This window comes from Thalia democratica, chromosome 2, assembly GCF_965202585.1.
Source record: "Thalia democratica chromosome 2, ktThaDemo2.hap1.1, whole genome shotgun sequence".
Lineage (NCBI taxonomy): Eukaryota > Metazoa > Chordata > Thaliacea > Salpida > Salpidae > Thalia > Thalia democratica.
The window spans coordinates 19,524,185-19,547,794 of NC_139166.1; the positions used below are offsets into that span (position 1 = coordinate 19,524,185).

Below are 23,610 nucleotides of genomic sequence, written 5' to 3' on the forward strand. Positions count from 1 at the left end.
TTGATCAAACAACCTTTTGCTAAATAAAACAGACTTATAGGAAAGCAATAGATAGCCATTGCCTGTATTCCAACACTGCAGTTAGCTGAGGTAAAAAGGACAACCATGCTAATCTAATACCAATCGAACGATTTTCCCAGGTTAATAGGAAATATTTACTGAACTTCAAGACGAGGTTACATCATTCGATTGCTGAAATCAATTTTTCATTAGTCACTTGAGCTTACGCCTCATGAGAAGTAGAAAAAAATAAACAAATTTTTCTCGTTTGTTATTTGAACAACAGAAAAGTTACAATCAAATTTATAACTTAGTGGTTTTGTGTATAAATCTAATTTATATTAAAAATGTTACAAATAAAATTAGTTTGTCAGTATTTTTAATAAAACTTTGAACTTTTTATAAAATAAATTATATAGTATTATACATTACTCATATCACAGCTTTATATTTTTTAAATGCAGTTGAAAAAATTAGCTAAAACTTTATATATCCAACAACTACATGAGAAATAAGTTTTTAATGATGATTATACTTAAACTCTATTTTCGTTTAGACAATTTAAGCAATGAGTGTTTAAGATGCGATCAAAAGTCATAAGTCATATGTTTAGCACAATTAATCATTTTTTGCTTTTGTAAATAACAGTAGTTTTTATCAAACGTGATTTCTTTTGCACAAAGCTTTACTACGTAGACGTTTTTTTTAACTCGCTTTAGAATAGTCTTTTTCACAATAATAATACTTTAATGTATACTTTTTAAAAGTTTTGATATTAGGCTTACATGCATAAACTAAGCTTTAAAACGTAAATCCGTTTTCGCATAACGAAAATTAAAAACACACTAAATTAGTTTTAAAACATAGCTGTTTTTGTTTAGAAAAACCATTTGAAAAAAGTAAAAGTAATTTAATAAAGCTTAAATGACATAGTAAAATAAATCTCAAAAATAAAAAATTATAATGAAATAAGTTAGTATACTATCTCTTTGAATTTATTTTTGTTGTTATAGAGCTTCAAATCTAATTCATATTACCAGCAAACGTTAGATTGAAGAAAAGTTAAACGAACTCAATTTAAAGTTTACTACAAAACTTTATTTTCTACTATCAAATACTTATTAAATTTCAATCTTTTGAATTTTATGTGTAGGCGTTGCCTAAAAGGTTACCTTTTTTGAACTTTTATATCATTATTAAAGTTTTATTTTGCTAGTTTTGAGTTATTTAAACTTCTATAAAACTTTAATATAAATCTCATCGTTTAACTTTAATGCTTTATATAGTTAGCTTCTAAAAAAAAATAACTGTTTTCCATCTATTTCTGTCAAACATTTAGTTCTGAAAATGTTTCTAAAAATGAATGATAAACTTATATATATACTAACATCATACCTTTTAAACAAAAGCTTTAAAGTATTAAACAAAAGTTTTAGGTTTAGATGTTTACTTCTTTTGTTAACTTCTTTATCAACAGAGTCAGAAGCAATGTAAATTATTTTACAGCCGTAAATGAAAAACAAATTTCATTCGTACTAAAATTGTTATACAATTGTGTTTTTCAAATTATTGTTGTTTTGAAAAAAACCTTTGTATGCGGAAGTACATGCTAATTACTTTCTAGACACGCTAATTATTTTTTCTATTTTCTGCAATGAATTAATCCTATAAATTGCATTTATTACATTTGTTTATTGATTTTAGTTTAACGTTACTTTTTTTAACGTATATCTATAAAGTTTAAAATAGTATTCAAGTTAACTGCTTATATATGAATATGTACAACAAAAAGTATACTTACTGCTACGTCAAAATATTTGCTTTTTTTGTTGTTAACTTGAAATAAAGCTATTCTATGAAAACAATCGAACAAAGAAAGTTTTAATTAAAAATTAAATAATTAAACTTTTTGTAACGTTTCTAAAAATAGCAACTATTTTTTAATATGCATTTCTTATACATATATTTATAATTTGTTCCAATACCATTCTTTTATGTAAAACTATGCATTTGTTTCTCAAATATTTGAATAAAAAAAAATACATAAAGATTTTAATTTTTATAATTTTATACTAACATCTAATAGTTTATTAAAGTTCTAACTTGCTTTGAAAAAATTTTTACATTTGTATTTGTGTTTTTATACAAATACTAAGAACTTACTAATCAAAAAATACAAATACGCTTTAAGTAAAACAAACTTTAAACCTTGAAAAACAATAGACTAATTCTTTTTATCTATACAAATCTTACTGATTATTTTCACATATTTATATTAAAGTTACGGAAATTGAAAACGTTTTGCTATTTAGCTACAAAATTTATACTTTATTAAACTTCTTAGAGCAATAACAATACTGTGTAGTAACTTATTTAACACATAAGTTAAATCAACTGGCAATAATTTTTGCTTACTAAGACTTCTTTACTTTCTCATTGCAATCCAAAAAACCTTCATTTTTAGTTATATTAAGTACTTAGAATTAATTAAATGTTTCAATTTTTATCAGAATAATTTAATATTATATTAGTTTAATAGTTTTTTATTATTAGCTTTGTATTACTTTTAAGTTTAGTTTTTAATTTCAAAATACAAAATTTTATAAGTATAGTACTAAAAGTATAACCTAGTTCTTTTATCAAAACTTTATTAAACTAATAAAAGCTTTGACTCTGTCTAAACACACAGTCTGAAGCTCACAATGCTCAAAATAATCTGTTTTCTCTGGTAATTTTCTATGTTTGTTGTTGCAATAATACTAAAATATTACAGATTTTTATTATCACATGAAAAATTGATAAATCTAAAGTTTACTTTTTTTTGTGGTGCATAACTGGTAAACCAATGCTTAAACTATAAGCTAAGATATTTTTATTTAAAAATCATAAAGTTACAACAAATGAAAAATTATAAATATTAATTCTTTTTTTCTCTTTTAAAACGGAACTATGGTTTCATGTAATGTCTAAACGTGCTCTTAATCAAAACAACTTGTTTTTTTGTTGGAACAGACGACTAAACAAACAAGCTGTAATATTTATTAGCATATGATCTGTAAATTTATTAAGTTTAAAATATTTATAAAAAGGTGCTTTTACCAGGACTGACAAAGTAAGTAATCTTTTTTATTTGTAAACAAAAAAAAACGTGTTTAGTTAACATATAAAATAGTTTTGCAATTTAAATTAGCTGCTTAAAACCGTTATTGGCAAATTGCAGCCATTGAAGTATTTTTCAGTTTTTAACACACTTTAAAAAACTTTTCAAACTTTAAAAAAGTTTTTTTCTGTTGAAAAGTTACAATAAAACTTTTAGTTGAATTACTATTAAGCACTAGTGCCATGATAAAACTTATTATATCATGTTTTTTGTTTAATTCTTTTTATTAATTACTACAATTAATTTAAATAACTGCTGCCTGCAAATGACAGTTCCTATATAGTGCGTCCCGTGAGCAACAGGAAAAATAGCCCTTGGCTTATAATAGGCTTCCCACCCCTGATCTAGAATAAGACTAGGTTTTATTAATTTTTTTTATTCGGTAGCTTACCAACAGCTACTTTTAGCGTTTATATTTTTGATACAATAAAAAAATACTTATCTTACCGGTTTTTAAACCAAAATAGTGTTTTTGTATAAACTTTTGTGAATAATTTTTAAACAAAACTTTTTCTTAAATGCTAAACACCTATAGCTAAAATTATAATTCACACCGTTGAATCGCTTAAGAACTGTAAATAGACTCCGAATATTCTTGTAGTCTAGTTAAAATTTAAGAATTGATAATGCTTTGAAAATCTTCAGTAAACATATTTTTCACTGTCTAGAACAAAATTTACCTCGTTTGATTGTTTTTGAAATTTATAATTGGTATAGTTGATTGAACGGCAAAAAAAAAAGCGCTCAAAATGTTTAGTTCTAGGACCTGGTGCACAAAAAAAAAACCATTCAGTTATGGATTGTTCTGAAATTTAGTATAAAAAAAATTTAGTAGAAATTTTACTTTTAGTTTAATATTTACTAAAACAAAGTAGCAATAACCGTTCAAAAAAACAAAGTTTCATTTAAACTGTTCTTAATGACATAAGTAAAAAAACTATAAAATAAAATAGTAATTTATTCTTATTTTTTAAGTTTTTTAAAAGATGGTGTACTAAATAACTAACTGACGAAAAAAGGTTACAGAAATTCAAGGTAGATTATACCTATTTAAAAAACTCATTTAAATATAAGTTCAAATAAAACAATGCAAGTATTTTGCAATGTTTTAAGTTTAACTGAGCTATTAAAGATTACAAAGTCTTCTCCACATTGTACATACTTTACACATTGTACATAAAATTTTTCACATGTAAATGAATTGTTTTGTTAACTAACTCTTGTGGGTAACCGTTTTTGTTTAATAGTGTTTTGATTTGTTTGATTTCACTTAGCGGCAACTCCGGGGAACAAATTTTGTGTGCCCATTTTATCTATGGTTAATTCAGCACAACATAAGTTGGCAAAGTTTTTAAACTCGTGTCTTGAACCAGTTTTAAAACACTTTTCGTCATATTGTTTAAAGGATTCATTTACGTTTGTAGACAAAATTAAAGAAATGGAAGCTAGTAATACGTTTATTGCGTCTTTTGATGTTAAAAGTCTTTTTACTAACGTACCGTTGGAAGAGGTTATTAAAAATTGTGTTAATTCATTGTTTAAGTTAAGTAAACCTACAATTAGCAGAATGAATTTTAAAAAACTTTTGAAACTTGCAACTTCTGGTGTCAAGTTTAGTTTTAATTCCTTAATTTATTCACAACAAGACGGGATAGCCATGGGATCCCCCTTGGGACCAACATTAGCAAATATATTTATGGGTTATATTGAATTAAAAGTTGTTCCTGCGTTCAAAATTAATTTATTATATCTAAGGTATGTGGATGATTGTTTTGTTTTACTTAAAAGCGAGAAAACTATGGATTAATTCTTTATTATTTTGAATAACGCTCATGATTCTATAAACTTTACTATAGAAAAAGAAAACAATGGTGAACTTGCATTTTTAGACGTACAAATTAAACGAAAAGAAAATAGATTTTTAACTTCGGTGTACAGAAAGAAAACTTTTACAGGATGTTATTTAAATTTTCAATCAAACTGCAGTTTAAAGAAATAAGTAAATCTAATAAGAACTTTGTGTCATCGGGCACACAAAATTTGTTCCCCGTAGTTGCTGCTATGTGAAATCAAACAAATCAAAACACTATTAAACAAAAACGGTTACCCACAAGAGTTAGTTAACAAAACAATTGATTTACATGTGAAAAATTTGGATAGAATAAAGACATTAGGACCGGAAAAATGTGTAGTTATTTTAAAAATTCCATTTATTTATAAAAGCTCATAGATGTTAGAAAAGAAAATTATACAATTAGTAAGAAATACTTATTATGCAGCGAACCCTAGAATTGTTTTTACCTCTAAACCACTAATAACACCAGGTGGTAAGGATCCAGTATCAAAATTAAATAAAAGTATGGTAATCTACCAGTACAGTTGCTGTTGTACAGCAAGTTATATCGGATTAAAAACCAGACATCTAAGGAAGAAAATAAAAGAACACATACCAAAGTGTGTAGAAAATTTTGGCCTGTCAAATAAGAAAGATGAAATACCGGTAAAGGTTTTAAAAGCATCTAAACGGTCATCTATTTCAGAACATTTAGTTAATAATCCAACTTGTGCAAACAATTATAATTTACAACTTACATATAGATAGAATTGAAATTAATTAAAATCTGTAGTAATGTTTTTTATTTGATTAAATTAAAAGCCATTTGTATTTTGTTAAGGAAACCTGTTTTATGCAAGCAAAAAGATTTTGACTATACTGTTGGTTTATTTTCGTAACATTTTATAAGAATTGTTTTCATTTAATTTATGTTTAGTTTTACTGTAGATCAATTATAACGAAAATGGACTTATTTGGTTTTAACTTTTACTAATTACTTTTGTCTTTTATTAATCTCTTGATTACTTTATGATTATTTGATTACTTGGTTATTATATAAGTGTGTAAAATCTTATTATTTGTTGTCATTGTACTCTGCTGAAGAGAATTGATCGAAATATATTTAGTGTTTTTTAAAGTGTGTGTCTTGTATAACTTATTGTAATTTTAATTTAAAACAAACGTGTTTACTAAGTATTCCTTTAGTTCTGGTATTATGGCAACTATCGTTAAAATAAAGGTAAAGTTATGTAAGACAAATAGCATGGTTGCCTTACTTCTAGAAACAAAGATTTCTGGGTCGTAGACAGACTTTTGTTTACTTAGTTTAAAATATATGCTCAGTTTATTATGTTGCGTTTTGCTCATAGAAATCTGTGGCAACTATGCCAAATAACAGAGTTGCCATACATTACAACTTTTTATTTGTTTTACAAGCACAACAAGGATATAAAACTTGTTTGTTTTAATTTAAAACTTCATTTTTAAGTAATTAAGTAGTTATAAACTCATAGTTAATATAACAACTTTATTACAAAATCTAATTACACACTTAACTATTAGTAGAATTAATCTATTATTAATTACAAGTTTATATAAAAAGCCAGAAAGGTCAATATCAAGCCCAGCTGTCAACTGCTAAACAAACAAAATGAGGTTTAACTATTTGGCTTTAAATCCCATATTTCTAATAGTTGAAAATCTGGTATGTTCAGTTCTACAACACCAAAGTTGTTAACAAAGTTATCTTCCACATTAAACACCAACTATTTCAAGTTTGCAAAAATGTCTTACAATCTGATTCACAAAGGTACTTTGAATACAACTGACTACAGAATCTTTTATGGTAAGTTTAATGAACTATTTTTTATACTGAAAAGTTAAAGACATTAAGTTTTATAAATACTAAAACTGAATTTTATTTTAAGTTTTAAATATGTATAATTACAATTAATTTATTTTAAATAATATCCTCTAAAAAAAATTTTAAATGATAAACTAGACCTATCTATTTCTAATATAACGTTTATTTACCTTTTAAAGTACAATTTTTGATAAATTTATAATTAAGCTTACATCTTGCCTAGTTTATTGATCAATTTATGATAAAGTTAGTTATTAAACTATTAAACTTTATTACCTTATTACATCATCCAAAATTAGCATCAAAATTATAAAAATATGAGAGTTTGTATAAGAACAGGGTTGCCACTTTACCTGGAAAAACCTGGAATTTGATAAATTTTGAAAAAATCTAGAAAATCTGGAACTTGAACAAAAATCACCAAAAAAACCTGGAATTTTAACAATTTTCACATGTACAGTAGTAAAGTTTTGATTTGAATCGAAAAATCTATCATACAAAAAAAAAATTGTTGTCATCAAAATAATTTTTTATCTTTTTTATTAAAATATTTTTATTTGAAAAACCTAGAAAATATGTTGAAAAATTGAGTGGCAACCTTGATACTGATTAAGATTTATACATTATTGATTTTTCAAACATTTATTAGCAAAGAACAAAATAAGTGTATTAAAATATTATTTTATTACAGAGAAAGATGGGAAACTCATTTCACCATTTCATGACATTCCAATGATGTCTGCTTCTAAACCTGTGAGTTAGAAATTTATTGATAGTTTTAAATAAATTGTATCTCATTAAATTATGTCCTTACCAAACCACAAAATAAAAGTATGAATGTGTTATGGAACATAGTTATAGAAAATTTCCATTTACTGTTCTACTGTTTATCAATACTAAATTTAGTATTTAATTTAAAATTGAATATTGTTTCTATAACTTAAAATATGTATGATTTCATTTATTGCATCATTTCTAAAATTTTGCTATTCGTTTATTTTTTATTTATTGAAGTTTTTGTAGTTGTTTTTAATAAATTAAAGAGATATATATAGATCCTTATGTAAAACATAACTAATTGGTAGTATTTTTTTAAGTGGGATTGGTCAGTCATTTAATGTATTTTAACAATTTAAAAATATCAATTACTGAATTTTAAAATTTTTCTTAACTTTTCCATTTATAACAAAAAATTAAGGCCATACATCCGTCCAACATTTTTTTACTAAAATTAACTTTGACTTTTATATGAAAGCTTAAAGTACAAACTATAAGCCATTTTTTATAGAATTCAAAAATATCATTTAACTTTTGAGATATTTAATTTTCTTTTTTTAATTTTCCAATATAAACGTATAGACCTCAAATTTTTCAGGGTCAATTTTCTTGGAAATTTTAAAATTCACTAAAAATCTATCTCCTCCTTCATTTTCAAGCAATCTTCAAATTTTCAAGATACGTTCCTTATAATAAAAAAAAAACGTTACTTTAGAATTTTAGTAATTTAAAAAATAAAATTTTTATCACAAAAAATAAAAAATAAAGTGTTAAAAAAATAAATTTATTTCCAAAGTAAATTTTTTTTGTTAATATATAAAGATTAGACTGAAAGTTTGAAGAAGATTGCTTGAAAAATCTAGGAGGAGATAGATTTTAAATGAAATAGTCTTTTTTTGCTGTTTTAGTTTTCCCTTCCCATAGGGAACCTATTATTTGGCCTGACTTTGACTGGTCATATCTCAAAAAATAATTTGAATTTTTTAAAACAATAAGAAGCATCTTGAAGCTTAGAAAAAACTAATAAAATAAGATCAACTTGTAAAAAACATGGCTTACTACCCCCTTATGGCCTTAAAGATTTATATGAAAAATCATGTAAAAAACGAAATCATTTGACTCAAGGTTGCCACAAAGTCAAGATAATTCAGAAAAAGTGTCAGGTGGTGTTAAAAAGGTCTGGAAAATTTAGGAAATTTAAAATAAACATGCTTTTAATAAGAAAGTTTATTTTCACTATAAACTGCATTTTGCTAATCTAGTTAAAAAAAAATTGCTTTTTCAATTTTTTTTTTCAGAATCTAATTGCATTTTTTGAATAAATTAAAATTTTCAATGATCTCATGTGTGTATTTACTAGTAATAAAAATTCAAGTATTTTGCTCATAGAAGTGTTTATTGCATACATTGATCACATTGCATACACATATGTCAGGAAATCATATTCGAATGCAGGTTTGCCACACGGTCAGGAAATCAGGAAAATTCAAGAAAAACTAAAAAATATGACATAAGTAAAGAAATTTCAGAAAAAATGCAGGTTTTTGAAAAAATTTGACAAAAATTAAAAAAGAGTTCAGATTTTGTCAGATTAATTTACAAAATTACTTTTTTCCAAAGCCTTCAAATAGTAAAAAAATAATTTAAAATTTAAAGTTAAACCAAAATTGCAAAAATTTCGTAGGAATTTATAAAACTATTTAATTTCCAATGCCTTCATCTTACAAATTAATAAAATATCTTTTGTAAAACTGCAAAATTTTTCTATTAACGTATTTAAACAACTACCCTACTTGAACAAGCAGTTTTTATGCTCTTTAGTATTGATGATCTGTGGCAAGGACTCTTCTATAGTGAAACTGATATATACACAAAAATTTTCTTTTATTTCTTTAGTTATGTGATATATCTTATGCAGCCTTTTTTGACATTGTACCAGAGTACCCAGCCTGTTGTTGCCTTTCTGCATGAGGACATTTTGTGCTTGGTAATTAAGTTGCTGTGCATCATTATGAAAGACTTGATAGTTACAAACCTCAGCTTAACCAGTTATTCAAGGTTGAATTAAATGATCAAGCTTCCCTAAAACCTGCCCTTGATCTTGGTTGTGCTGCAACCAATTTGCTTGCAAATTTGAGGAAAAAAGACCTTGTTGAGGAACAAAAGGTCTTAAATTTCACTAAAGTATGTAGATTATTTGTTATAAAAGCAGGAGCAGAATGGCTATTGGAAGTACATGTGTTAAAAATATGTCATGTCTAAATTCGCATGGCCTTGAAAAATTAGGAGTCACACTTGTTGTTAAGTGTCTTGACAACATTGTGCAATCCTTAATATAGTAAAAATGTGCTCCAACTCTAAATGTGATACTAGCATTGAACTATTAAGAACTTTGGTAAATTGTCCAATGAATGCATTAAAGTTTAAGAGCTTCAAGCAAAAGGAAGATTGTTTGGATCAGTTCTATTTAGAATTAATTAAATTTTCTGCCAAATCTTCTCATGGAAAGTTGTTGCAACCATTATTTGTGTTGCACAATGACCATGCTGAGGTTGAACAAGATTAAGTACAGGGATGTCACTTTACCTGAAACCTGGAAAAACCTGGAATTTTAACAATTTCCACATGTTCAGTAGTAGTATTTTGATTTGACTCAAAAAATCTATGACATAAATCAAAAATTTTTGTCATCATCAAATTTTTTTTTATAAAAAAACATATTTAAAGTACATAGTTTTACAGTATCTTTTTAATGTTTTTATACTATATAACACAGTTTCTTACTTTATACTTAACTTTAAACTAAAAATAGACACAAAAATGTGTACTTTTAAAAACCTGGAAGAAATTTTGAAAACATTTGAAAACAAAAACGAGTGGCAACCCTGTATGTATTAACAAAGCTCTGCTAGAAAACAGTATGAAATGAGAAACTATTACATCCAAAAGAAGAGTTAAAGATTATATGTATGCATACAAACTAGAACTGTATCAATTTAGAAAATACAAGTGCTTTGCTGATAGAGCTGTTTTTTGCAAATACATCAATCATACACAAATGGTTCAAGTGATGTAATGAAAGTTAGATGATTGAATTCATCAAAAAAAACTGTTGCTTCAACCTGTAAAAAAATAAGATTGGAAGATTTATATAGTTGTAAGTGTTTGATTGTACATTTTAGAATAAGTTTAACTTAAGAGTTTAGATTTAGAAAAGTCAAGAAAATTTTAGTTAAAAGTCAGGAAAATGTCTGAAAATTTTTCTCAGCTTGATCTGTGGCAACCCTGCAAATGGTGCAACTGAAGTTTTATGATTGAATCCAGCAAAAGAACTGTTGTTTTAATCTATGTAAAATTAAGATTGAAAACTTAACATAATTTCTAGTCTCTGTCTATGTATTTTTGAATTTGTTTTAATAAAGAAATTGATCAAAAAGTCTAAAAAAAAAATTATTGCTTGGTCAGTAGCAACCCTCAACATATATTTTTATTTTAGTATTAGTGGCTTTTTTTTTATAAAAAATGTGGTAATGTTTTATAAAACAGCAATTGAAGTTTTATATCAATTTACTTCTGTCAATATTTTCTAATGGTTATTCTATTTTTTCACTTATATAAAACCTGAACACTTTGATAAGTTGTTATAAGTTTATATTTTTAGTTATAAGAGGGTGGCCACTAAACCTTGAATCCCAGAATTACCTGGAATTTGACAGTTTAGGCTAAAAAAGTATGGAATTTTAAACATTTTTTACATATTTAGTTGTGAAATTTTGATGAAACTCAAAATCAATCATATAAATAATTTTTTTTCATTTCAAATTTTTTTTATTAATAACAGACTTTAAGTAGCTATTTACAGTATTTTTTTAGTGTTTCTATACTATATAACACATTTTTTAATTTAAACTAAAAATTGGCCCAAAAACAAGTAATTTAAAATACATTAAGAATAAGAAATTTGTAAATCCGGGAAAATTTGCCAAAAACCAGTGACCATTCTGTTAAGTTCAATACAGTAAGCATACAATTTTCAATTTGTTCTATTAAATAAAAAATTAAACTTAAAATTATATTGAATTTTTTTTTCAGTAGACTAAAGTCATGCGCTTTTTGTCAGCCAAAGCATTACCATTTTGTTATAGTTTGTTCTTAACATTTTAGATTGCAAAAACTTTTAAAATACAAACACAGGATAAAAGTCTACTGAAAAGTTTACTTAACACCTTCGGTTTTGGCTGCTACAAATACAAAAAAAGAAAGGTTTTTAATGTTTTGTTGAGATTTTTTATTTGAGAATGAATTATTTTTTGTTACTGAATTAAATTAACAGCTTAAACAGCAGATGAGATATGATTTTCTGATACTAGTTGCAAAAATGTTTAAGAAAAAAACCTTATTTTTAACAGACAGCTATGTGTTTTAGTTATTAGTTAGTTATGAATTAAATATTTTTATTGTTATGTGTTGTAGTCTATTTTTAACTCCCAAGATAGTTGAAATTTTTAAATTTTGATAAGAACTTATAGATTGTCAATGATAAAAACAGTACTGTTTAGTTTAAAATTATTATCCAGTATGCATATTAGTATGGTGAAAGTTTTGCCACAGAATATTAAAAACTATCAGGTTATATGATAAAATGAAGTTTATTTTAAAAATAGAATGAGTCAAGAAATAAGTTTATATTTTTGTTTTAGAAAACCAAAGTTTTATAAGATAAACAAATCAGTTGTCTACCTGTTGTTATGTCATATAATTGATTAGAGTTTTCAACTATGTTTTGAGCTAAGGTTTTGAATATCTTAACCAAATCAACAAAATTTTGTTTTTTTAGTTTCTTTCAGTTTATAATAATGAGTTAATTATTTTATATACTTTTGATAACTAAACTAAAAATTTAATATATTTACTTATTTGTTTGTGTTTAGTTTTATAAACCACCAGTTATTATCTGCTAGATATACTAAGCTTTATTGAATTCTTGAGCCCAATAATTTGTATAAAAATTAGATAATTGTATTAGATATTATTTTTTAAATAACTTATTCATCTTATAATTACTATTAATTATTTTTTATTTGTTCCTGGAGTTAATATAGTTGTAAAATATCCAATGTTTTATTAAAAACTTGAAATCTAAAAACTTAAATATTAACTGGCAGATATAATTGTAACCAAGCAACATTATGATTCATATGTTTAATTGTTGTAACTTCTCTAGTATGGTGAGAAATATTTAATCGTTTGAAATTTAAAAAGGTTCTAAAAAAGCATTAAAAACTTGAATTCAAACCAACTTCAAGCTTCCTGACTGAACAGTATAACCAAACGGTCACAAATAATATTCTCTCTAACAGAACCATCAAAATATGCCATCGTAATATAAACCAAAAACCTATTAATCAATATATTTTTAAACAGAACAAATTTATCATTTACTTTTTGATATTTTAAACATTAAATCTGTACTTCTTTTCTTTGGACGCAAGTTTGACTGTTGCTTTTAAGATAAATTAAATGTATAAAATATTTTAAACTCTTTAAATAAACTTCTTGAAAGTTTTCAACCATTTTTTTAATTTAAAACTCATTAAAAAGGCGCAAAAATTTAAAACTAAGATCAAATTAAGCAACTATCTAAACAAATATGATATTAAATTACAATCAAATTTTCATTTTCTTTACTAACAGAACCCATTCAAAAAATTGAAAAATTTCTTCAAAACATCAAAATTGTAAGTTTAAACTAACCCCAAGTTCAGATTCCTAGTTGAACAACATAACATAACCAAACAGCTTATTTATCAGTTAAAATATTCTTTCCAACATAACCATTAAATCATATTTAAATGACTATAATAAATACACCTTTCACAATAGAACCAAATTTCCCTACTAAGCAACACATGTTTTATCTATTCTTGTAAAATATTCCCACACCAGAACTTGTCAACTCCATGTACAAATCTATATTTTTTATACACATAATATCTTTACAAACAGAGCACTTTCAACATGTCATGTTTCCACATTGAACAACTAATCTAAACATGAACCAATGATCCACAACAGAAAAAACAAATAATAAAAATGAATAAATGGCTAACAAAAATATCCTTACATAACACAATCGACTAATTTTCCATACTTAACAATATACATTTTGCTTATAAAACAACCCACCAACAGAACACGTTCAACATGGTCGTGGAGGTGCCCAGGTGGACCAACCAGAAGATGGAGATCGCCACCGGTGACAAGATGAACCCGGTGAAGCAGGACATCAAGAAGGGAGCCGTCAGGTTCGTCAACAACTGCTACCCCTACCACGGCTACATCTGGAACTACGGCTGCATCCCTCAGGTTGGTTGTGTGTTTGAAAGGGCGACTTTCAGTACATCGTGTTTAAAAAAACTTTAAAATATAAACTTTGTTATTATTATTTAAACTAAATTAAATTGTATAATAATGTTTAAACAATTTGTAACAAAAAACCTGAGACATGTTATCGTCCCCACAGACGTTTTATCAGCTGTGCTAAAAATTTTTTTTTTTACAAACTTCAAATGTATTTCAAATGAATGTGACAAATCATCCACAGACGTGGGAGAACCCGAACCACAAGGACGGGGACACGGGGTTCGCGGGCGACAACGACCCGGTGGACGTGTGCGAGATCGGGTCGCGGGTGTGCGAGCACGGCGAGGTCATCCAGGTGAAGGTGCTGGGCGTGCTGGCCATGGTGGACGAGGGCGAGACCGACTGGAAGGTGATCGCCATCGACGTAAACGACCCGGATGCCGACAAGTTGAACGGTTTGTTTTGTTGTGTGTGAAATTTTACGATGCGCTTCTGAGAAACGCCAAAGAAAGATCCTTGGTGCCTCATTTTTAGACAGAAGGGTTTTTTTTGTTAACTAAAAAAGTTTTCTTGTAAAAGTATTCTTCATATACAATAAATTCAATTATTTTAATTGCTGCTCGTCAGTGTATACGTCTTGGTATCAAAACTAAATTCAACTAAATATTCCCGTAAACCACCAGTAATACAATGGATGAAAACTTTTGACTAAAATTGTATTATGACGTCACACAGACATCAGCGACGTGGAGAAGGTGAAGCCGGGCTACCTGAAGGACACGAGGGAGTGGTTCAGGATTTACAAGGTGCCCGCCGGCAAGCCGCTCAACCAGTTCGCCCTCAACGAGGAGTTCCAGAACAGCGAGTACGCCAAGAAGGTGAGGAGAAACGTTTTAACTTAGTAACGTAGTAAAAAGGTTGAAAAAATTTAATGTTTAGTTAACCTCAGTTTGTTATAACTTTCTATCAGTAAGAATGATTATACACTTGGCTAATACCGATCTATCAATAAAATCAAAAAATACTTAACTGCCAGCAATTTTTTCCAGTTTTGCTTTTCTCTTAATATACCACACACAATAATAAGTTTTCTTAAATTTAAAGTTATGAAAATAACTTGGAAAAATTATTTGTCTATTTACTCAGGTGATCAATGAAACGCACGGGTTCTGGCAGCAACTCATCGCTGGAAAAGCTGAACACAAGCTTGACATGTTCGTATTATTATAATTAGTTGTTTATTATGTTCATAAAAAGTCAGTAAGATCTGTCTGTTGTAAAACTACTTACAGCAAATTTTATTGTTATAAATTTTTTCTTTGAGGTCTAACTATAAGAAATTAGAATTATGGTAATGTGCTAATAATTCTTCCAATAGTTTTGGTACACTGTTTTGGTTTGCTAACAGTAAAGTAAAAACCTAGTAGTATTCTGAACAATTAGAAATGATTACTATTTTCAATCATAAACTAAATAGATTAATTATTTTCAGTACCAATACATCAGTGTGTTAGTATCTCGAATAGTTTTAAATAATTGTTGTTTCTATTCATTGTATAATAAATCTAATTACTTTCAGCACCAACACAACTGTTGATGGAAGCGCACAAAAGGTTTCCCAGGAAGAAGCTCAAAAAGAACTTGCACAAGTTTGTTTTGTTTATGAAAAAAATAAATGTAGTTTAAAGCTTAGTTTGTCTGTAAAAATTTGTTCACTAAGAAATTGACTGCTATAAAAGTTAAAAAAAAAACTATAAACTACAAAAGTAAAACTTGTTAACAGGTAATAATAAACTTTCTATAAAATAAAATTTTGGAGTTGATATTGTTTGCTAATTCTATATTCAAATATTTATAAATAGCTGTGATTCCTATAAATGATAAAATAATTATAACTTATAACTCCTTGTTAAATTTTTTAAATAGTTGCAAATGATATGCTTTATCAAATAAATGTCTTTTATAAGTCTTGTGAAGAATAAATAAGTTTAATATTTAATTGAAATAAGTATTTTATGTTAAAAAATAGCAAGTAGTATTGAAAGTGTTATTAAAATTGCAGTCTTGAATTTAATTAGTAGTTCATGTTTGGTTGCTTGCAGAAATTTTAATTGTCATCATGACCATTTTGAATAAACACAATATTCTTCATATTTATAGTAAATGTGTAGCAACATTTTTCATGTAAACTCATGCTAAGCATTTTGAACAAAGTAAACAAGTGTTGATTACTACGTGAGGGCGTTGATAAAAACCAATGTTTGCTTTCATTACTTAAATTTATAAGAAACCAATTAGTCATCAAAAATATGAAACAAATTGCTTTACAGAGTAATAAATTTTATCAAAAAAAATAAAATATCTACAGGGTTGCCAAAAAACCTGGAATCATGAAAAAAAATTAAACTTAAGAACAAAAAATAACAAAAAAACCTGGAAAAACCTAGAATTTTAAACAATTTTTACGTTAAGTGGTAAAGTTTTGATTTGACACGAAAAATCTATAATATCGAGGAATTTTTTTTTATTAAAAAACATTTAAAGTAGCTTTACAGTATATTTTCAATGTTGTTATACTACTCAGCACAATTTTTTACCTTTAAAATAGCTTTAAACTAAAAATAGACCGAAAAATGTGTACTTTTAAAAACTTGGAAGAATTTCAGAAAACCTGGAAGAAATTCCTCATAAAAATTTTGCAACCCTGTATTTATATATTAAAGATATTTTGTAAGTTGCAAAAAATATACAGGCTTAACAAAACAACATTTTGCAATTTAGATAATATTTAGTTTTCGGTGTAAAATAATTATATATTATAGTATTTAACCAAATATAAACTAATTTTGAAAATTGAATTTATTTTTACAGCACCCTGCCCTCAGCGACACACCAGCCGATATTCCAGTAGAAAAGAGTTGGTTTTTTGTTTTAATATATTTGTTATTATAACTTTTATTTTTCATTCATTTAGCTCATTTGAATTAAATGTTATTTCGCTGAGAAATAACTTGATTAAGTACCAAAATATAAAAAAAAGTTTGCAACTAATATGTAAATAAAATGTTGATTGTTAATGCATTATTAAAAATTGTTTATTTAAATATCTCAAATAATTATAAGGAATTTTGATTTTGAAAAATTGTAAAGATTAACTTTGTTCAATTAAAGCAGTTTTTAGATCAGTTTTTTTCCAAGTATTTAATAATTTTTTTAAACAGATTACTGGCATTACGTGAACGTTGACCAGAAATAAGCGAATAAGAGTGGGAAAAAAGTGCAGTAATTTTTGTAAATAATTAACCCGTTAACATAATTTGTACCACCATTCTATTAGTTAATTATTATCTAGTTTTTATTTCATATGGAGTTATCGTAATTATATTTATTTTAATTTCCACCTTAACTTTTTTAGGTACTATTTAGTATTTAGACTACACGTTTTATGCTTTTAATAATAAATTTTTATATAAACATTGGTGTTTTCATTATATTGTATGTTGTAAGAATTTGTCACATAAGTATATTGTTTTGCTACTTAGTTTTAAAATTTAAGTTACAACAAGCAAAAATCAAAAAAGGTTCCTATAAAACCAATCTGAATCTTTTAACTAAAGTTAATATTTATATTTGTAGTACAGTGTACGAGTTTAACCTGAACTGCATTAAACTGGTTTAATTTACTATATCACCGTGAATTAAAAAATTCCCGCCCAACAAGCACAGTGCATCTTCCCAACCATGCGCAGAATAAGCAAGTTTTTCTTTGGAAGTGGCCGGAAATGAATAAAACATCCGTTTGAAATAATCTATTTTATTTTCTCCAATATAATTTACTTTTTCTGTAATGTAATGACAATTTAAACTGCATTGAATTGAAATGTAAGTTTTCAAACAACATCATGGTAATTTAAAAAAATGGCCGTCTAAAACAAGAATTAAATAATGTCTTACTCTGTAAAACATCAAAAATTCAAGCATTGAATTTAAAACAATTAATAGTAATCAATAATAAGTTGTTTAAAGTTCCAACCATCTGCTCAACCAAAATGAACAAAACGTATTTTTGTAACTAGCACCAACATCTTTAAATGAATAAAGATATATGCTTGATTTTTGAATAAAAAAAAGTATGTATTTATTCCGAAGATTTTTCTGTTAATTAACTAAGAACTCTTTAGAAAAAATAAAAAGTTTTATTAATCATAGTTAAAAGTAGCTTTGCTGAGGTAGATTTCATTAAGTTGAGCAAATTCAAGAAAACTACACCTGTTTTTATACAAGTAGCAATTTCCACTTATAGATTTTCAATACTAAAAATATGCACAAAGTTTGTAGCATATAGCACTGTTATAAAATTCTACAATTTGTGGTTTAAAATATTTTTTTTGGGGAATTGATGTGAAAGAGTAAACTTGATTTCTGGTTAAAAAAAAATTAGAATGTGTTTTTTCCCACTGTAAACTAGTTATACACACCTGACTTACATACAGGGTGGCCACTATCCTGGAAAAATCAGGAATTTGACAATTTAAGCTAAAAAATTTGAGAAAAAAACATGGAGTTGTGAACAAAAATCACTAAAAAAACTAAACAACAATTTTTACGTGTTTTGTAGTAAAATTTCGATTTGACCTACAAACTCTATCATATGTCACCATCATTTTTTTTAATAAAAGATAAATTCAAAGTAGCTTAACATGATCTTTTCAATGTTGTTATACTATTCAACACAGTTTTTTTTACCTAAAATTTTTTTTTTTTTTAAATACACCCAAAAATGTGTGCATTCAAAACCCTATAGTGTTGCCACTTTACCTGGAAAAACTTGGAATTTGTCAATTTAGGCCAAAAAAACACTAAATTTTCACATGTTCAGCAGTAAAATTTCGACTCGAGAAACATATCATATAAATAAATAAAAAAATGTAATCATCGTTAATTTTTTTTTTATTAAAAAGCATTTTTAAAGTAGCTTAACAGTATCTTTTCAATGTTGTTATACTATTTAACAGTTTCTTACGTTAAACTTAACATAAAATTAAAAATAGACCCAAAAATGTGTAAATTTTAAAACCTAGAAGAAGATTGGAATACCTGGAAAAAAGCTTGAAAAAACGAGTAGCAACCCTGAACCTAGAAGAAATTTAGAAAATTTTCCGAAAACCAGTGACAACCCTGTATATGGGTAGGTGTCAAATTTGTACGAGCGGACAAAATTGCACGAAGACACTTTTGCACGGGTTGAATTTTATTTTTCTTTCACTGTTACCCCTTACTCTCGGTCAGTTACTTTTTTATTCTTTTTGTTTTTTTTTTTTAATTTATCTTTTTTTGTTTTATTTAAATATATTTTTTACTCTCATGTAAAATTGACCTCTTGTGAAATTTTGTCTTCGTGCAATTTAATTTCTCCGTGCAATACTGACCTGTTCCCCTATGAATGGGTAGCTGTAAAATCAACTGTTTTCCTAGCCAATTCCTTCACTAAAAAATTACTAAGCTTTACTTTTTTTCAAGTATAAATTTCATAAGTTGAAAAAGTTTACAACTTAAACTTTCACTTAGAATGAAAGCTTGTTTTCTTAACTTAAAAATATAAATTTCTACCAGTATTTCTTTAGATTTACAGCATTCGAAATAAATAATAATGTTCAGCAAAAATTTTTACTAATACTTAATAGTTTTATTTACTTTTACCCAAAACAATTGCTTAAAAACTAAAGTAAATAAATTAAGAACGTTATTGTTGAAATTAGTCAAACAAACATATTTTTTCTTAATCATTATTAAGTTTTAACGAACTAGTAAGAAAAGATTTTATTATGTAGTTTTAGAAATTTAACAAATTAAGAAGCTCGTTTGTAAACGAGCACAATACAAAAATTGGTAAATACACGCTGTACAAATTTTAGCAATTGTTTTGGTTAGTTCTTGAAGAAATACAAATGTTTTTAGCTGCAAAATGTGCTTCTTTGTTCTAATTTTAAAATTCATAAATTTAATTAAGTCCAGGCGGTTTTTCCGCTTTCGTCATCGTCTATGTCAAGATTTCCGTCTTTACCCACGTGACCTCTGCTGGTAAAACACTTCGTTTTACTCCTGTAACCCGATGTGACAGTGCTCTTGTGTCTGCCCGGAAAAGTGCGACAACTCTGTCAACGTCATTTATAAAATTATTGTCTTTAATTTCGTCTGACGTCATAACTGCGTCATCGCTATCAACCGCGTTGTTCCAGTGGAAGATTTGTGTCCAAACTGAATTTTGTCTTCTCGTTTTTCGACGCCCCCGCTAAATCCCTGCGCTAGGGTTGTTGCTTAAAAAAGTAGTAAATGTTGTGTTAATTTAGTTTTTAACCTAACAACTAAATTTAACCAAAAAATTGTTTACCTGTTGTGTAAAAGATTCTATAAACAAAAAAATTGTTGCAAGTTTCAAAATTAATGTTCTATCTGTATAATTTACTCCAAGTGTTTAGTAATTTCAGTTATTTTGAATTCTAGTTCTGAAAACAAAAGCTACAACCTAATTATACTTAACAAATACATAAGAAATATTTTACAAAAAGAACAGCTTATTACTAAAAAACCTTTTGTTACTAATTTTGACTTGTTATGCTTGTTTATTGGTTTCAATTAATTAAGATTCATCTTAGAGCACAACATATATAAACTTAGAAGACTAAACTAGTTTCGTAACAAATATTAAATACGAAAAAAAGTACTTTTTTAAATTATTTATAACAACTTATTCTATTCAACTTTTTAATTTTTATTTGTTGCTTCTTACTTCAACTGTTTAAAACTTCTTTAAAACCTTTTTTTATTCGAATATTAATGAAATGATCAATGTATAGAAAACTCATTAGTAAACAAACGCTTTTGTTTTAAATATTTAATGTGTAAACTTGGTAATTTCATTCAATATTTGTTAGAACTTTTACCAGTTTTAATATGAACATGATATATTGTTTATTGAACGACAAAACAAAAGCGCCTAAAAAATTTGGTCCAAGGACCTGGTGTACAAAAAGAAACCTTCCGCTTATCGAGTCGCACACCAGAACAGTTTAACGTTATGTGCAGGACATGGACCTGTGATTGTTACTATCTTGCACAGGTCTTGCCCAGAAAAGCACTATCGCCAGTAAGAATTCGAAATGTATAAAAAAAATACTACAGTTTAAACATTAACAATTTTGTTTTTAAATTATGTAAAGATAGTTCTATTAACTTAAGAATACTAATATTATTTAGTTTCGTAAAAGACAAATAAATTGGTTTTACATAATTTTGCTTTTTTGAAAAGGCTGTGGTTTTGTTAGTAAATAAGTTTACATAAGAACCCTTGTTAGAACTGTTATGTGTTTTATGTAAACTGTTTAGAAAATCTAAAAGTGGTCGTGATCCTTTGAAAATATTATGTGTACATAAATAAAAAAAATGTGATAAATAATTCTTAAACTTGTTTAGTTTTAAAACTTAGATATAAGCTACAAAAATTTAACAAAATTTTATATCTTCTTTTGTATACTTAAGTGTTCAAGTAGAAAAAACAAAAATGCATTAAAAAAACAAAAAAATTTATCTACTTTTAGGTATTATACTCAATAGTTCAATCTATATGACTTTAAGTTATCACGTTTATTAGTTATAATCACGGATGGCAGTAGAAAATTAAGTTAGAAAATTAAGTTGTTATATGTTTTTATTGTTTTTAAAAATTAGTAGCTATATATATATATATATATATATATATATATACATCAAAACGAACACTACTTTTACATTTGCTAAATTGCTTCTTGCACATCAAATATTTTATGTCCTTTTTTATGGAGAAGATTTGATGTATAAGCGTCAAGCCAAAAGCATATAAAGAATTTTACTTAGTTTAGTTTATACTTAATATATGTTGCTGTACTTTTATATAAAAAGTCAAATAGTTTTATCCAAATCTAAGCAGTACAACATATTATCTCTACATCGTAGCTATGTAAAGAAAAGTTGTATAAAGCCAATCTTTAAGTTTGTTTTCAAGGTAAACCAACAGGCATGTATATTTCGTTCTTATCTTAGCTAAAGTTTTCAGAAAATTTACCGAGTACAACAGGGGTAGGTAGCCTTATATACCTGGCCGCACTATTTAGAAAAAAAGTCTTGAGGGCCATGTTTATTTAAAAAAAAACATATAAATCAGTAGAAAAATGTTGTGCAACATCAAAAAAATAATAAATTTAGCCATATTACAGCACTAATAAAGAGTATTCGCTGAATTAAGAGCCTAACTGTAAGTTTTTATAATAAAATATTTAGTTATTTTCGTTTTCAAAATGTATGTTTCTGACTGAAAAGGAGCTCGCGGGCCACATATTTTGACTTCAAGGGTCGCATTTGGTCCGCGGGCCGCAGTTTTCTGACCCCTGGAATACAACTTAACTTTTATAATCTTCAACTCGTTACATGCTGTTTGTAACAATCTCCTGTTAAAATACTAGCTACTCACTGTAAAGACTTAATATCAAGCTAATTAAATTCTGCATGATTTTTTTGTTTCTGACCAGACTATTAGAGAGCCTAGTAAGTAAAAGTTATCTGCATTAAAGTATATTTCGTTTGCTCTATTTAAAATATATTACTTGTTGTGTTTATAATAGAAATGGATAATTTAAATAGCAGTTTTTAAAAAACTAGTACAATTTCGTTTAGAACTAGTGTTTTCTGCTGCAATATATTTAATACAGTTTACTACAATAAAACATTTATTAAAAACAGCTTAAAAAAACTTAATAATATTTAAAAGCTCAATTACTACAACTAAACGTTTTTAAGTTTAATAAAATTTTCCCTTAAAATATCTCAAGTAGCCAAACTTAATTATTTTCAAATATAAATATTATTAAAAATTTTTTAAATTAGGACTTTTTTTAAAAATAAACTTTCTAAAATAAATACTTACACCAATATCACTTTGTAGACATTTAAAGCATTAATTAAAAAAAACATAAACGGCATTTAGTTTTTAGTCTAAAAACAATTTAATCCGTAATACGCTATAATTAAACTATAATTTTTTAAATATAGTAAGTCTGCTTTAAGTGTTCACAATTTATTATTGAAGTTTGTTATTCCAAAGAGCTTTATGCTACTTATAGTTAAGTATATTTAAAAGTTAGTTAATTTAGCACAAGTCTTATTGGTGCTTAGTTATAAGAAGTTTTATTTCTAAACTACTAAAAGGAATAAACAAGTCATAGAACTTCTACAACAAAATACTTACTTAAAGCTTTTGAAAAAACTTTACCAAAAGTAAATACATCTTAACTTCTAAATAACTATTTACTAGTTTTTTTATTAAAAGCTTTTGTTAAAAACTTAAGCCTACTTTATATCAAGTAATATCTACATTACAAAACAATACGAAAACTAAAAGTAACCAGTAAAAGTTTTAAACCTATCTTATTTGTAATTAATTATTAAAAACTATTGAGAAACAAAAAAACAATAATGTAAATGTTTTTGCTAAATTTACATACCTATAAACTGGTAAAATATTATTTAATTTCAACACTTTTTTTTTAGTTACAGCTTTTGTATTTTTAACGTGTTAAA

General features: G+C 26.3%; 1 protein-coding gene across 1 annotated transcript; it reads left to right on the forward strand.

Moving 5' to 3' along the window:
* Window positions 1-6,671: 6,671 nt before the first annotated feature.
* Window positions 6,672-17,466, forward strand: LOC145830223 (uncharacterized). The gene is made up of 9 exons (XM_082938158.1): window positions 6,672-6,840; window positions 7,550-7,611; window positions 13,828-14,001; window positions 14,240-14,453; window positions 14,734-14,876; window positions 15,145-15,212; window positions 15,578-15,647; window positions 16,870-16,915; window positions 17,220-17,466. The coding sequence occupies exons 1-9, from the start codon at window positions 6,702-6,704 to the stop codon at window positions 17,252-17,254; spliced, it is 951 nt and encodes a 316-aa protein (XP_082794284.1). The 5' UTR covers window positions 6,672-6,701; the 3' UTR covers window positions 17,255-17,466.
* Window positions 17,467-23,610: the final 6,144 nt, after the last annotated feature.